Raw genomic sequence first — 16,530 nt, 5'->3', positions numbered from 1 at the left:
GACCAGCTGGGCTTCCCAGGTGGCACTAGTGGTAAAGAATCTGCCTGCCAATGCAGGAGACATGAGACACAAGTTCTATCCCTGGATCAGAAAGATCCCCTGGAGGAGGGCATGGCAACCCACTCCAGTATTCTTGGGCTTCCCTGGTGGCTTAGACAGTAAAGAATCCGCCTGCAATGCGGGAGACCTGGGTTCAAGCCCTGGGTTGGGAAGATCCCCTGGAGGAGGGCATGGCAACCCACTCCAGTATTCTTGCCTGGAGAATCCCTGTGGACAGAGGAGCCTGGCGGGCTATAGTCCATGGGGTCGCAAAGAATCTGACACAATCGAAGCTACTTAGCACACATGCATACATGAGACCAGCTGGCTCTCACTCAGGGGCCAAGGGTCTCCCTAGCCCCTGACCTCTAATCCAGGCATGGCTCCTGTGCATATAGGCTCCAAGATTTCTGTCTTCTCTTCAGAGAAATCATACTACTCTCAACTTTGCATTGGTGTCTACCAAGGGCTGGGTGCTCTGCTAAGCCTTGGACATGCAGGGCTATCTCACTGGGCCCCCACAACCACTCCAGGAGGTAGGTGTCCAGGTCCCTGGTTCATATGTGGGGAAGCTGCCTGAGGCCACATAGCTAGAAAGAGGAAGGCCTGGGATTCAAACTTTCAGGGGGCCGATGCCAACCTTCCCGGCCCCAAACCATACTGCTTCCTGTTTTAGGCTCCTTCTGCCTCTTCCTCAAGTTCAAGTTCATTTTTCCCATTGTCACCAGCCACCAAATTACTGGAGGGTCTATATTTGGTTGGGCTCAGAAACCCTTGGGTTTTATCAAATGAGTCTCTCACCCACTACAGTAAATACTTCATTTCCATCAAGCAGCATCCACAAGCGAAGTGATTTTCTATCTCCAAGCACCGATGTCAAGAAAGCCCTCCTGACCTGTGGCAGCTCCTGGGACTTGCTGGGCAAGCATCCCTGAGAGGTACCTCATGTTACCTTGGATGCAGCCTCAGTGGAGGACTAATATCTCAGCACCAGGGATGCCTGGCTCTGAGTCCTGCATCTGCCACTAGGATGAGGCACGGGCTCCAGTAGCCACTTCTTGTGACATTATTCACAGGAGCAATGAAACCACTGTGCCCCTTGATGTTAATACCGGGGCTTTCCTGATAGCTCAGTTGGTAAAGGATCTGCCTACAATGCAGGAGACTGCAGTTCGATTCCTGGGTTGGGAAGATCCACTGGAGAAAGAATAGGCTACCCACCCCAGTATTCTTGGGCTTCTCTTGTGGCTCAGCTGGTAAAGAATCCGCTTGCAATGTGGGAGACCTGGGTTCGATCCCTGGGTTGGGAAGATCCCCTGGAGAAGGGAAAGGCTACCCACTCCAGTATTCTGGCCTGGAGAATTCCATGAACTGTATAGTCCATGGGGTTGCAAAGAGTCTGAGAGTCCCTTGGACTGCAAGGAGATCCAACCAGTCCATCCTAAAGGAAATCAGTCCTGAATATTCACTGGAAGGACTGATGCTGAAGCTGAAACTCCAATACTTTGGCCACCTGATGTGAATAACTGACTCATTGGAAAAGACCCTGATGCTGGGAAAGATTGAAGGCGGGAGGAGAAGGGGACAACAGAGGATGAGATAGTTGGATGGCATTGCTGACTCAATGGACATGAGTTTGAGTAACTCCAGGAGTTGGTAATGGACAAGGAGACCTGGTGCGCTGCAATCCGTGGGATTGCAAAGAGTTGGACACGACTGAGCGACTGAACTGAACTGATGTTTAATACCAGTCTCCTCCAGTAGAAGAGACATTCCTTGGGGGGCCAGACCCAGGGCTGATTTGCTTGTGGCTCCATCTTCAGTGTACATAGAGGCTCTTGATAAATATTTGTTGAATGATAACCTTCTCCCCCCAGACCTCAGTTTCCGCATATATAACATGAACAGCATGGGTGGGGTGACCATGCCCACCCAAGTCCCGCTCTCCTGGAATCCTATGATGCCAGGATCAACAAGCGACAGGATCAGGTCCCCTGGAAGAAGAAGGAGGGGTATAAATAAATAATGACCACATTAAAAATTCACTTTTCATTATTAGATTATTTTCTGAGAACAGAAAAAGAGCCGGGCTGTAGAAGAGAAGCAAAGCAGAAGAGATGAGCCCAGAAAGGGGGGGCCTGGGAAACAGTTTGATACTAACAATTAACATGTGCACTGCAGTTTACAGCTTACCCTCCTCTTTCTCCTCCACTATTCCATCTGAGCTCCACAGCGCCCTGTGCAGTCTGGAAAGCAAGTGCAATTATGGTCCCATCACACAGCAGAGGAAACTGGGGCTCCGGGGGGTTCCCTGGTGGCTCAGTGGTAAAGAACCTGCCTGCCAATGCAGGAGACATAGGTTGGATCCTTGGGTCTTGCTTGGGAAATCCCATGGACAGAGGAGCCTGGTGGGCTACAGTCCATGGGGTCGCAAAGAGTCAGACATGACTTAGCAATAAAAACAACAACAACAACAAAACCTTGTTTTCTCTGGAATCCTAACTCTGTAATTACAGCCACTAAAATCCTCTTGCAATGCAGGAGATGTGGGTTCCATCCCTGGGTCAGAAAGATCCCCTGGAGAAGGAAATGGTAGCCCACTCCAGTATTCTTGCCTGGAGAATCCCCAAAACAGAGGAGCCTGGTGGGCTACAGTCCATGGCGTTGCAAAGAGTCGGACAGGACTGAAGCAACTAAACAACAACAAAAGAGTTCCCTTGGCTAAAAATGTTTAGCTGCTAATGGCAGAGCCCGAATCTGAATCAGGGTTTCTGACTGCAAACCCAGCCCTCAGGCAGCAGGCCGGCCACATCTCCACTTCGTGGAGGAACATCGCAGCTCCTGCAGAAGCTCATGAGGTCAGGGGCAATGGCAGGAGCTCCCCCACCCCCACCATTGTGGACATTCTCCTGGAACACCCTATTCCCCCCAGCAGCTGCTGAGCTGGCGAAACCAAACTGGCCACCCACCCATCCTATTTACAGTAAACCCCTTCCGATTGCAGAAATGGGACCTGAAACTGCCTGAGGACAGCAGAACAGGGTGAGAGTGGGGTCAACAGGGAAGGAGGCTGGGCTGCCGGGCCCCGGGGAGGGTGCCGTCAGGGAAAGGCCCCTCTCGTCTCTGGGGAATGGAACTTCCGCTTTGGACAGAGAGCAGGAGGCTCCCGGCACCCGGTCCCACTCTGCCCAGCCCAGCGGCCTCAGAGGACACCAGGTTCCCAGGTGAGGACGGGGCTTAGCAATAGGGGGACCGGCTGGCAAGACCAATATGCCGGAGGGTGGTGCTTCCTGAGTGTAGGGCCCCACATCCCCTGTCTCAGAGGTACCTGGAGTGTTGAACAGTGAGGGTTCCTGCACCCCATCCCAGACCTCGGGAATCAATTCCTCTGGGGGGTCAGCTCGGGAGTCTGCTGCTACTTGGGCCCTGGGTAATGGGGAGGCATCTGAGTAAAGGCTCTGGGGTCACCGAGACTGGAGCTGAGCCCTGCTTCTGCCTCTCAGGAGCTGGCGATCTGGAACAAGTGACATAACCTCTCTCAGCCTGGATCCTCTCGGGGGATAACAGAACTTTTCAGGGGGTGCTGTGAGCCCTAAAGGAGATTAGCTCAGCCACTGCTTAGCACACTGCCTGGCTCAAGGTATGTCAGAGGCAGAGGTAAAACCAGAACCCAGAACCCCCTCCGCCCACCCAGCCTTTCTCTGGCACCTGCCTTCTCTTATTTCCTTGCAGTCTGGTGAGAAAGCTCTGCTAGTCTCTTTAAAGGAGGAGGTGGGGTGACAGCAGGTGGAGTTGTGATGAGTTATTAGTTAGCAGTGACACAACTCAACGATACTTGTGCAGGAGGGTGTGGGGTCAGGCACTGCGCTAGAGACCAAGTTCCTTCTAGGCTCCATCTCATGTAATCCTCTGGCAGCCCTGTCAGGTAGAAACGAAATTTGCCAAAGACTCAGGGAAGTTAAGGTACTTGCCTGAAGTCATGCAGCAAGGTAGCAGCGGAGGGTGAGTTCAAGGTCAATCTGGCCTGACTCCAAGTCAGGGGAAAAGGGGCTATTGGAGCTGGAGGAAGATGGATGGTGCCAGGAAAGATGTGAGGAGTGAGGCGGATGGTTCTGATGGATGCTGAAGGCAGAGGGTGATCAGATCTGCTGAGTGTTAAGTCTTGGCCCAAGTCTAAGATTCGGTGGCCCCTGAAATAGGCCAGAACCCAGATCGCCCCACTCCCGCACCCCACCTCCAGCTTCCCCAAGAGACGTGAGTCTCATCATCAACCCCTACCCCTACCCCCTCCCCTGGCAGCCAACCAGAGCTCCCCCCACTCCTGGGCTGCCTGAGCCTGACAGACCCCCTCCCTGAGCCCAATTTCCCAAAGGGACCAAATTCTTTTTTCAGTTTTCCAAGCATCCTCTGTGGTGTCCTGAAACTTGGGGATTCCCGGAGGATGGTGATAATTTAAAAATAGCTAATATTCATTAAGCATTTCCAATATGCTAGGCTATTGTGAGCCCTAACTCACCTGTCCTCCCACCAACCCCATCAGGCACTGCTTAGCACACTTAGCCTGATTCAGGGTATGTCAGAGGCAGAGATGAAATCAGAACACAGGACCCCCTCCGCCCACCCAGCAATTTCTCTGACATCTGTCTTCTCTTATTTCCTCGTAGTCTGATGAGAAAGCTCAGCAGAGATCACGCAGAGATCAGGATTAGATTATCCCCATTTTACAGAGGGAGAAACTGTGGCCAGAGAGAAGCCACTTGCCTAAGGCCCATAGCTAAGAAGGAGCAGAAGCCTCGTGGGAGCAGTGTTCCTCTTCTTCTGACCCTCCAGGCCTCTCACCTTTGGTGACACTCCCAACAGCAGCTGCAATAATAGTAGCGATAATAATAGCCATCACTGAACACTGGCCCCACCTCCAGCACTGCGCTAAGCACGGGCCATGCTGTAGGTCTTTGTGTCAGGCCAGCTGGCTTCAAAGCCCGTGTTTTAACCCCCAGGTAGAGAGACCTCTGGGCTTCCCCAGTGGCTGAGCAGTAAAGAATCTGCCTACAATGCAAGAGCCACAGGAGATGCGGATTCGATCCTTTGGTTGGGAGGATCCCCTGGAGGAGGGCATGGCAACCCACTCCCGTATTCCTGTCTGGAGAATCTCATGGACAGAGGAGCCTGGTGGGCTAAGGTCCACAGGGTTGCAGAGTCGGGTATGACTGAAGCAACTGAGCTTGCATGCAGAGAGGCCTCTTAATGTAACACCCCGTGGGGTTTAGACCGAGTGGAAGTGGGTTTGAATCCCAGCCACGCGTGGCTGTGTGACCTTGACAAGGTTCCCACTCTCTCCACTGCCCAGTTTCTTCATCTGTGAAATGAAAAAGCAGGGGTGCTTTCCCAGGGGGCTGCTGTAAGGACCAAATTAAATGAAAGAACGACCTGTAAAGCATTTGGCACAGAACCTGGCACCTGCTAAGTGCCCAATGCATTGATTATTAAGGTTGTCAAACTGTCGCTTGTAAAACCTCCAGCAAGATAAATAGAATGTCAGCCTCTCTTGAGAGTGTGACGGAGCGCAAGCTGGTCACTCATGGCCCTGGTCACATCCATCTTTGCAGTCCCTCTTTGCGTGGTACCCAGCACAGCTTCCGGCCTCACTCAGGAGTCTGAGCCATGAACTGATCAGGACCAGACCGAGGAGGCTGGGGCTGATTTTCTGAGCACACAAGCCCAAATCAGCAGGTTTTTCTGATCTCAGGAAGGCCTCGAGGTGCCAAATTCTGGGTTCGCACAGGCACTGTAAGGCTCAGGGGTCTGACCACAGCCCTGCCGTTAACCAACTCACTGGGAGATTTAGGAAGTGTTGTTTTCTAATGTTTGCATCTCAGTGTCCTCATCTGCAAGATGGGAAAATAATCACAACCCACTTCTCCAGAGTGCTGTGAGGATCAGACAACAGCAGCTATGGATCTGAACTAGAGCCCCCAAACCCCATGACTCTTTCCCAGCCACGGCCTCTCCTGGGTCCCCATGGTTATCCTGGGAGATGGGCTGGGACCACTCTGCTCGCCTATCTAAGAGCAGGAGACTGCTCAGCTTTTATGGGCTGAGGGGTAATGAGGGGAGGCTTCCTGGAAGAGAAATGCTTTGACAGGGGCTTTAAAAGACGGGGAAAAATTGGATATGGGCAAAGGTGGAACAGACTGCCTCGGAAGGTAATGAGCTTCCCATCACTGAGATGGTACAAGCCATGGATGGGAAGAGGCCTGGGCAGAGACATTGTTGAGGAGACTTAACAGTAAGCTGAGGGTTCCTCAAGAAGTTAAACACAGGATTACCATAAGACATAGTAATTCCACTCCTAAGTATATACCCAAGAATTAAAAATAAGTATTCAGACAAATCCTTGTACGTGAACGTTCACAGCAGCGCTATTCACAATAAGCAAAAAGTGGAAACTTCCCAAGTGCCAATCAATAATAAATGGATTAACAAGATGTAATATGTCCATACAATGGAATATTATTCAGCTGCAAGAAGGAATGAGGTACTGATCCATGTTACAATGTAGGTGAACCTCAGAAATGTTGTGCTAAATGAAATGTCAGACACAAAAGGTCACTTAGTGTATACAATTCCACTTCTATGAAATATCCAGAATAGGTAAATCCATAGAGTCAGAAAGCAGAGGAGTGGTTGCCAGGGACCAAAGCAGGGAGGGGGTTTGGGGGTAACTCCTTGGTGAGTACGGAATGTTATTTGAGGGTTATTGAATTGATGGAAATAGTTTGGAACTAGACAGAGGAGAGGGTTATAAATACTGTGAATGTGCTAAACACCACTGAAATGTTCACTTTAAAATGGTTAAAGTTGTGTTATGAGAATATCACCTCAATTTTAAAGAAGGAAGAAGCTAAGGGTTGGACTAGATGAGTTTTAAGGTCCCTTCTGTCCTGAGAATTGATGCCACGGGCACTGGCCATGCTGACAAGCTCAAGACACCCCGGGTTTCTGTCATTCCCCAGGATTCTCACCAGGGCTCAGAGCCTTTGGAGAGACCTGAGAATATTCTACCAGAAGAGGTGGCCTGCTACACTGGCAGGGTCACTGGCTTCAGTGCCACACAGGCCTGGGTTCGAGTCCTGGCTGCAGTCCTCCCTGTGTGACCCTGAGCAAGTGACTTGACTTCTCTGAACCTCAGTCTCCTCGTCCGTGTAGCAAAATTGGTTCTTCTGTGCAGGGCTGCTCTGAGGATAGGACGCGGCCCACTGCGGAAGCAGCACAGGCGGCCCGAATTCAGAAGCGCTAATGACTGAGAACCCTTGGACCAGAGTCTCAAACCACAGCAATCAAGACCCTGACCTCCCTGCGGGTTCTCAACGCTCCAGACACTGTGCAGCCTCTGGGCCTTTGCCTTCTGTCCTTTCCTCCTGGAACATTCTTGCCCCAGCCCTGTCTGATCCTTTGGGTCTCAGCCCAAACATCACTTCTCAGAGATGCCTCCCTTGTCTAGAAAACTTATCTGGCAGGAGAACGCCCCTCACAAAACCAGCCCTTGGGGCCCCCTTTCATTGCATTTCAGCCAGAGCGCTCCCCACAGCATATAACTAGTTCCATTAACTTGCATGTTGCCCCGTTTCTTGTCCCCCAGACCGTCAGCTCCATGAAGGCAGGGACCATATCTGTCTTGTTCATCATGGTACCCCCAGCACCCGGAACAGGGTCTGGTGGATAAGATGCTCAGGGAACCCAGGAACAAAGGAAGGAATGAATGAACAGACCGTGGCCATGACCACCCACGTCGTCTTGTCCCCCAACAGGGAGCAGCTGAGACAGGGCCGTGATGAAGACCCCTCAGGGCAGCGTGTTGGTGCTGCTGCTCCTGAGTCTGCTCCGTGTCTCCCAGGCCCAGAGCAACTGCCTCAGGCCGTCCATCCCTGGCATCCCAGGCATTCCCGGGAAACCAGGCCCCGACGGCAAGCCTGGGACTCCAGGGACAAAGGGAGAGCCAGGTACTGTGGATGCTGGGAATACATGAGGGTCACTCCCCAGGGCCCCATCACCCACCTCCCAAGTCAGCAGCCCACCTTAGCGCAAAACACTTACAAAGCCACCAGCTTGCCAAGCCCTTCACAATAACTTTGCAAGGAAAGGATTCTGATTCCCACTTTACAGGTGGGAAAACTGATGTCCAGAAAGGCTACTGACTTGCCCAAGGGAGCCCAGTAAATGTTGAAAGTGAAGTGTTAGTCTCTCTGTCATGTCCCAACTCTTTGCGGCCCTGTGGACTGTACCCCACCAGGCTCCTCTGTCCATGGAATTTTCCAGGCAAGAATACTGGAGTGGGTTACCATTTCCTTCTCCAGGGGATCTTCCCCACCCAGGGATTGAACCCTGGTCTCCCGCATTGCAGGCAGATTCTTTACTGTCTGAGCCACCGGGGAAGCCCAGTCAATGTTGAGGCTGAGGCCAAACCTTGGCTCTCTTACCACTAAATCCACTGTGGCCAGAGAGTCCTGGGGTACCTCCGGAGTCGGCAGCTTCAGCTCTCTGAACTGCTCTTTCCTCACCTGTAAAATGAGGATGGTGCTCCTTTGCAGAGTTGTCAGTGGGTTCAAATGAAGCTGCCTGCCCCTCAAAGTCCCCTGTGAGATTAGTTCACGCATCCATTTAACCACAGCCAACTGCTCTCATCACACAATTTCTTCGAATCCTCACGAGCCCACAAAATATCATCATCCCCATTTTCCAGATGAGGAAGCTGAGCCTTGGGGAATGTGACTCAGTCAAGGGGACACAACTAAGAATGGCAGAGATGATGTGAGAAACTCACCTGCCTGTCCCCTGAGCCCGCGTTCACAGTAACTAGACTCTGCTGCTCTCCTGGAAGAAAAGGTTTTATATCTTGTGCCAAACCAAGGAGGAGTTTGGAGTGGTGGGATGAGAAGGGTTCTAATGCCCACTTTCAAGTTCAGCAAGACACCACTCCCCACCCCACAGGCATCGGTCCCCATTACCACCAAGCACATCCCAGATGTGGAAAGCTGGGCTGGAAGGAGACTTTCAGGCCTGCCAGCATCCCATCCTCATGTTCACAGATGGGACACAGAGACCCAGAGGGAAGCAGGGGCCTGTCTGAGGCTACCCAGTCAGGCTCCCTGCCTCCCAGCCCAGCTCCTTCCAGTCCCCAGCCATCTCTGGCCCCCTCATTTCTCTTGTCTCTGCTTTTCCAGGGCTACCAGGGCTAGATAGACGCTTCAACGAGAATGGAGAGAAGGGGGACCCAGGCTTTCCTGGGATGCCGGGAAAAGTTGGCCCCAAGGGCCCCGTTGGGCCCAAGGGTGTCCCAGGGCCTCCCGGAGCCCGCGGCCCCAAGGGTGAATGGGGAGACTACAGGGCCACACAGAAAATTGCCTTCTCGGCCTCGCGCACCATCAACTACCACCTGAAATCGGGCCAGGCCATTCGCTTCGACCAAGTGATCACCAATGCCAATGAAAACTACGAGGGTCGGAGCAGCAAGTTCACAAGCAAGGTGCCCGGGCTCTACTTCTTCACCTACCATGCCAGCTCCCGCGGCCAGCTGTGCGTGAACCTCATGCGGGGCCGGGAGGAGCCCAAGAAGGTGGTCACCTTCTGCGACTATGTCCAGAACACCTTCCAGGTCACCACGGGCAGCGTCGTGCTCAAGCTGGAGAAGGATGAGACCGTCTTCCTGCAGGCCACCGAAAAGAATGCCCTGGTGGGCATCGACGGTGCCAACAGTATCTTCTCCGGGTTCCTGCTCTTCCCTGACTCAGAGGCATGACCTGTGGGGCCTAGTCACTCCTGCCCCCACCAGCCAAGCTCTCTTTCTCCCCAACACCACCCCCCATATCCCAGCCAAAGCGCACAGTAGGGCTCCATGGGCGTTGCTGAATGAATGAGTTAATAAAGTTTCCAAGGCCAAGGGATAGTGGTCTAATTCAACTCTGTGTCCCCGCAAGTAGCACATAGTAGGTGCTTGGAAATGTTGCTTGAATGCTGGTTCAATGACCAAACAATAAATGACCTCTGGAATGACTCTGAATGATTGAATAATGAATGACTTCTAAAAGCAGAGTGAGTGAAAGTCGCTCAGTCGTGTCCGACTCTTTGCGACCCCATGGACCATACAGTCCATGGAATTCTCCAGGCCAGAATACTGGAGTGGGTAGGCTTTCCCTTCTCCAGGGGATCTTCCCAACCCAGGGATCGAACCCAGGTCTCCCGCATTGCAGGCGGATTCTTTACCAGCTGAGCCACAAGGGAAGCCCAAGAATACTGGAGTAGGTAGCCTATCCCTTCTCCAGTGGATCTTCCCAATGCAGGAATCGAACTGCAATCTCCTGCATTGCAGGCAGATTCTTTACCAACTGAGCTATGAGGGAAGCCCAAACTTCCCTTTCTGAAAGCATAAACTCTATCTGATTGGTGGTGACTGGAGGGCCAGGCTTTGTGTCCAGCTCTGTGCCAGCCACACAATGGCAGATGGGGAGGGAACACCATCTGCTGGGCACCTATTATGTTCCAAACACTGGGCTAGACCCTTTCTTCCTTCTCTCATTAATCCCCACACTCATCCTTGAAGACAGGCTAACTCATGCCCAATTCACAGAGAAGAAAACTGAGGATTTGTAGGGGTGAAGGGATTGCTCTCAACCCCACAGATGAGCTGGGAGGCAGGTCTATCCATTGATGACCTGAGACCTCTTTCAAGACAAGATATCTAGGCCCCTAAAGGGGTTTTCTGCATGTAACATTACATACCTCCACCCAAAGGATCAAAGAGCCTTTTTCAGTCTTAACTGACCTTGGAATCAAGATCCTTCCCCTTTTGATTCTCCTCACGTGCTCTCCGTCCCAATATCTTCCCAGCCTGACTCAAGCTCAGCCATCCAGTTAGAACACGCAGCATTCAATGGCTCCCCACTGCCAACTGGACATAATCCCTGTCCACGAGCCTGGCATTCAAGCCTCTCTATGAATTGACCTTCTAGTCCCAATCTCGCCTCTCCTGGACAAAGAATATCTTCACTCCAGACCAGCTGGGCCCTTTCCGTCCTCTAGGCAAGATGCATGCTCTCCTGCCTCAATGATCTGACGTTTCCCTTCCACTCTACCTATCTAACCACCCTTTTAAACCTCATTCAAGTCACACCTTCTCCGTAAAAGTGAACCATTTCAGCCCTCGCAGCCCCTACTCGTCGGACGTCCCTAACCCCAATTCTCAGTTGTTCAGGTCTGAGCACACAATGCCTTCATCTAGCCTTTACTCAGCAGCAGCAGCAGCAGCCTTTACTCATGCTCACCCCGTCTCCCGGGCTAAGCTGTGAGCCCCTTAACCTGCTCATTGCTGAACCCCGCCCAGCCCTGCGCCTGCTCCCTGCAGCCCCTCCTACTAGCCCCACCCACCAAGACTCTCAACCAATCCTGTCCAGAGGTAGGAGGGATTTAAGGCACTTCAGTTTAGTTCTGTCGCTCAGTCCTGTCTGACTCTTTGCAACCCCATGGACTGCAGCACGCCAGGCCTCCCTGTCCATCACCATCTCCCAGAGCGTGCTCAAACTCATGTCCATTGAATTGATGATGCCATCCAACCATCTCATTCTCTGTCATCCCCTTCTCCTCCCTCCTTCAATCTTTCCCAGCATCAGGGTCTTTCCCAATGAGTCAGCTCTTCGCATCAGGTGGCCGAAGTATTGGAGTTTCAGCTTCAGCATCAGTCCTTCCAATGAATATTCAGGACTGATCTCCTTTAGGATGGACTGGTTGGATCTCCTCTCAGTCCAAGGGACTCTCAAGAGTTTTCTCCAACACCACAGTTCAAAAGCATCAATTCTTCAGCACTTAGCTTTCTTTCATACATGACTTTCTCACATCCATACATGACTACTGGAAAAACCATAGCCTTGACTAGATGGAGTTTTGTTGGCAAAGTAATGTCTCTGCTTTTTAATATGCTGTCTAGGTTGGTTAGAGCTTTTCTTCCAAGGAGTAGGTGTCTTTTAATTTCATGGCTGCAATCACCATCTGCAGTGATTTTGAAGCCCCCCCAAAATAAAGTCTGTCACTGTTTCCACTGTTTCCCCATCTATTTCCCATGAAGTGATGGGACCAGATGCCATGATCTTAGTTTTCTGAATGTTGAGCTTTAAGTCAACTTTTTCACTCTCCTCTTTCACTTTCATCAAGAGGCTCTTTAGTTCTTTGCTTTCTGTCATACAGGTGGTGTCATCTGCATATCTGAGGTTATTGATATTCTTCCCAGCAATCTTGATTCCAGATTGTGCTTCATCCAGCCCAGCGTTTCTCATGATGTACTCTGCATATAAGTTAAATAAGCAGGGTGACAATATACAGCCTTGACGTACTCCTTTTCCTATTTGGAACCAATCTGTTGTTCCATGTCCAGTTCTAACTGTTGCTTCCTGACCTGCATACAGATTTCTCAGGAGGCAGGTCAGATGGTCTGGTATTCCCATCTCTTTAAGAATTTTCCACAGTTTGTTGTGATCCACAGTCAAAGGCTTGGTGTAGTCAATAAAGCAGAAATAGATGTTTTTCTGGAACTCTGTTGCTTTTTTGATAATCCAACAGATGTTGGCAATTTGATATCTGGTTCCTCTGCCTTTTCTAAAACTACCTTGAACATCTGGAAATTCACAGTTCATGTACTGTTGAAGCCTGGCTTGGAGAGTTTTGAGCATTACTTTGCTAGCATGTGAGATGAGTGCAATTGTGCGGTAGTTTGAGCATTCTTTGGCATTGCCTTTCTTTGGCATTGGAATGAAAACCGACCTTTTCCAGTCCTGTGGCCACTGCTGAGTTTTCCAAATTTGCTGGCATATTGAGTGCAGCACTTTCGCAGCATCATCTTTTAGGATTTGAAATAGCTCAACTGGAATTCCATCACCTCCACTAGCTTTGCTCGTACTGATGCTTTCTAAGGCCCACTTGACTTCGCATTCCAGGATGTCTGGCTCTAGGTTTAGTGATCATACCATCGTGATTATCTGAGTCGTGAAGATCTTTTTTCGTATGATTCTTCTGTGTATTCTTGCCACCTCTTCTTAATATCTTCTGCTTCTGTTAGGTCCATACCATTTCTGTCCTTATTGTGTCTACGTTTACATGAAATGTTCCCTTGGTATCTCTAATTTTCTTGAAGCAATCTCTAGTCTTTCCCATTCTATTGTTTTCCTCTATTTCTTTGCAATGATCACTGAGGAAGGCTTTCTTATCTCTCCTTGCTATTCTTTGGAACTCTGCATTCAAATGGGTATATCTTTCCTTTTCTCCTTTGCCTTTCACTTCTCTTCTTTTCACAGCCATTTATAAGGCCTCCTCAGACAGCCATTTTGCTTTTTTGCATTTCTTTTTCTTGGGGATGATCTTGATCCCTGTCTCCATACAATGTCATGAACCTCTGTCCATAATTCATCAGGCACTCTGTCTATCAGATCTAATCCCTTGAATCTATTTCTCACTTCCACTGTATAATCATAAAGGATTTGATTTAGGTCATACACGAATGGTCTAGTGGTTTTCCCTGCTTTCTTCAATTTAAGTCTGAATTTGGCAATAAGGAGTTCATGATCTGAGCCACAGTCAGCTCCCGGTCTTGTTTTTGCTGACTGTATAGAGCTTCTCCATCTTCGGCTGCAAAGAATATAAGCAATCTGATTTTGGTATTGACCATCTTGTGATGTCCATGTGTAGAGTATTCTCTTGTGTTGTTGGAAGAGGATGTTTGCTATGACCAGTACATTCTCTTGGCAGAACTCTATTAGCCTTTGCCCTGCTTCATTCTGTACTCCAAGGCCAAATTTGCCCGTTACTCCAGTTGTTTCTTGACTTCCTACTTTTGCATTCCAGTCCCCTATAATGAAAAGGAAATCTTTTTTGGGTGTTGTTAGTTCTAAAAGGTCTCGATCCCCTCTCCTGTTGGAATTCCCTTCTGCAGTCTCCCAGCCTCTCACCTGAACGCATTGGACCCCAGGATCCATGTTCTCGAGCTTCTACCATTGGGTCTGTCTGTGCGTGGCTCCACTTCACCCCAAGGGCAGATCTGGCTGCTGGTGTCAAGCACGTGCAGGGCCTCCCAACCAGCCACAAGGATCCAGGCAAAGTCAGCCACGGCCAAGATAACAGCATAATTTGTCTCTGGTGCTGCCTCAGGCCGGCTGCCTCTCCTGCAAGACCCACAGTCCTCTGACTTCTGACCCATAAACCCTGACCCTGCTGCCTTTCCTCCACCAGCCTCCCCCCAATGACAGCACTCTGAACAGTGCCCCTCTGTGCCTCCCCACCCAGATTCTAGATCTGCTAGAAATCCGGGACTCTCACTGCATGTTCAGCCATGCCCACTGCAATCAAACATACCTTGCTTTACACAAGCATGAATATATCTAAACCCTTCACCTTTGTTATTGCTCTCTCGCACCCCCTGGGGAGGGTTCACTTTTTCAGCTCTCCAGGGAAACAGCTGAGGTTTCATCACAGGAACCAAAACCAAGACTAATGGGGAATTCTAGAGGTGACCCTAGATGGGTCTCGGGACTTCACCTATTCCATCACTGTCTGGACCTGCCTTTTCCCCCATGTCCCTTCTCAAAGGGGATGGGGTTGAAACTCAGATCTCCTGGATGGGCTAACAGTTGGGCAGGGGAAGGAAGGGAAGTGATCTCCTTGGGCCTGTGCACCTTGACCTTCATGTACCCACTTTGACCCTGACTCATTACCCTCAACATGCCAGAGTCCTTTTAGTTTCCAGGCTTCCCAGAAACCTCCTAGAAACAATAAAGTAGGAAAGGATGGACTTATCAGGAGAGGCCAGAGTTCTCCTACAGGAGCTAGGAGCAGGTGGGACAGCCCAGTCTCAGTGGACATGGGAGCCTGACCGGGTTTCCTCTGAGAGCTCTTGGATCTGAGCCTCTCTCTGCAGGCTGGTCCTCTTAACTGTTGAGGCAAATGGAGAAAAATGCATGCCCCCAGTGACCGCCAAGTCAGCCCGTATACCCCTGGAGGAAGTAATATAGAGACTAACATCTCCAATCACCAGTTCGCAGGAGAGGGGATATCTGATTGACACAGCTTGGAACAAGGACATTCCTTGCCCAATCAGCTGAGGCCAAGAAAGAGCAGACCTATAATAGTGGTTCAGGGGACATCCCTGGTGGTCCAATGGCTAAGACTCCACACTCCCAATTCAGGGGGCCCGGGTTCAATCCCTGGTCAAGGCAGTAGGTCCCACATGTTACAACTAAGAGCTGGCACAGGCAAATAAATAAATATTTTTCAGAAATAATAATAGTTCATGATTATCGACCTAAACGCCCAGCAAATATTCTCTCCTGCGCTAGTTACAACCAGCCTAAGGAGCAAATCTTCTAATCCTATGGTTCTCAAACGTCAGCAGGCACCACAATCACCAGGAGGGTTTCTTAGAACTGGCATTTCCTGAGAGTTCCCACATGCTGCTGCTGCTGCTACTGCCTGAGGACCACACTGAAAGAACCACTGTCCTAATTTAATTGTTCCCATTCTATAGATAAGAATGTTGAAGCTCACAGAGGGGATGTTACTTGCCCATGCCACACAGAAGATTTAGGATGTTGATCCAGGGAACCACGTGTTCCATGGAACCCAAGGAACCATGTATTACACTCTGTGCCCTCCTGCCCAGACTGTAGGGTGGGCAGGGAAGTTTCCAGCATGGTGTGTGTGGCCCTACCAGGTCTGCCACCTGGTAGGCACCTCGGTGCCCTATCCTTGCTTCTCCATGTCCACCCCAGTCCCTCCCAGTGACCCAAAAGCTTTGAGCCAATTAAGGAAGGGAAAGGAGGGTAAAAGCAAAGAAGGAAGAGGAGGGCTTGATAAGTAATAATAATAACAGCTCACAGAGTGCCTGACGCTTGGTGACTTTTGCAATCATGTCCCCCTTTTACAGAGGGGATCTTGGAGGCACAGAGCAGTTATGTGGTTTGCCTGACACAACACACTAGTAAGTAATACAACAAGGATTCAACACAGGCCAGTTTGGCTTGGGAGTCACTGCTCCCCAGAGCAGGCAAGAGAGCCTCGTGGGGCTGTGTGATGTGGCGGCTGAGGCCACGGGCTCTTGAGTCAGACAGACTTAAGATCAAATCCTGCCTGAACATTTTACCAGCTGTGCCAGCGTGTCAAGTGACTTCCCTGTTCTTCTGTGTTACCCTCTTGCAGACAGATGATGCAGCGTGCATCCTGGTATGCACCCGTGATTCTTCTCTTGAATTAAATTCTTAGAAGCGGACTCCCTAGGGGAAAGGATATGTAAACTTTGAAATCTCTGAAATGTGTTTCCAAATGGAAGGATGGGCTGTCAAGGCTGAACAAGCCAGGCCAGCTCCAGGCTCGCTGCCACCAGGGGGGAGCAGACACTAGGAGAAGGACAGCTTGGAAGAGGAGCTGGTGGGTGGGTGCCTGAGATGGGACCTGAAGCTC

At 50.6% G+C, this 16,530-nt stretch overlaps 1 protein-coding gene across 3 annotated transcripts; it reads left to right on the top strand.

Moving 5' to 3' along the window:
• The first annotated feature begins 3,185 nt into the window (after positions 1-3,185).
• C1QB (complement C1q B chain) lies at positions 3,186-10,096 on the top strand. Of its 3 annotated transcripts, none has more exons than XM_081574547.1 (4): positions 3,186-3,263; positions 3,543-3,679; positions 7,848-8,039; positions 9,261-10,096. In XM_081574547.1, exons 3-4 carry the CDS (start codon positions 7,871-7,873, stop codon positions 9,833-9,835), a joined length of 744 nt encoding a protein of 247 aa, XP_081430673.1. In that variant the 5' UTR covers positions 3,186-3,263; positions 3,543-3,679; positions 7,848-7,870; the 3' UTR covers positions 9,836-10,096. The 3 variants fall into 3 exon arrangements, with proteins under 3 accessions (XP_081430673.1, XP_081430674.1, XP_081430672.1); XM_081574548.1 differs by having other exon boundaries at positions 7,268-8,039; XM_081574546.1 differs by lacking the exon at positions 3,543-3,679.
• The last annotated feature ends 6,434 nt before the right edge of the window (positions 10,097-16,530 follow it).

This window comes from Giraffa tippelskirchi, chromosome 3 (assembly GCF_054371585.1).
Source record: "Giraffa tippelskirchi isolate mGirTip1 chromosome 3, T2T-mGirTip1v1.2.pri, whole genome shotgun sequence".
Taxonomy (NCBI): Eukaryota; Metazoa; Chordata; class Mammalia; order Artiodactyla; family Giraffidae; genus Giraffa; species Giraffa tippelskirchi.
Note: the sequence above shows the minus strand (reverse complement) of the source record. Positions and strands in the feature narration are given on the sequence as shown.

Bases quoted from the DNA above. Each gene is read 5' to 3' on its own strand.
- C1QB (XM_081574546.1), top strand. From the start codon at position 7,871: ATGAAGACCCCTCAGGGCAGCGTGTTGGTGCTGCTGCTCCTGAGTCTG. The intron at 8,040-9,260 runs GTACTGTGGATG...CTGCTTTTCCAG, and splicing joins AGGGACAAAGGGAGAGCCAG to GGCTACCAGGGCTAGATAGA.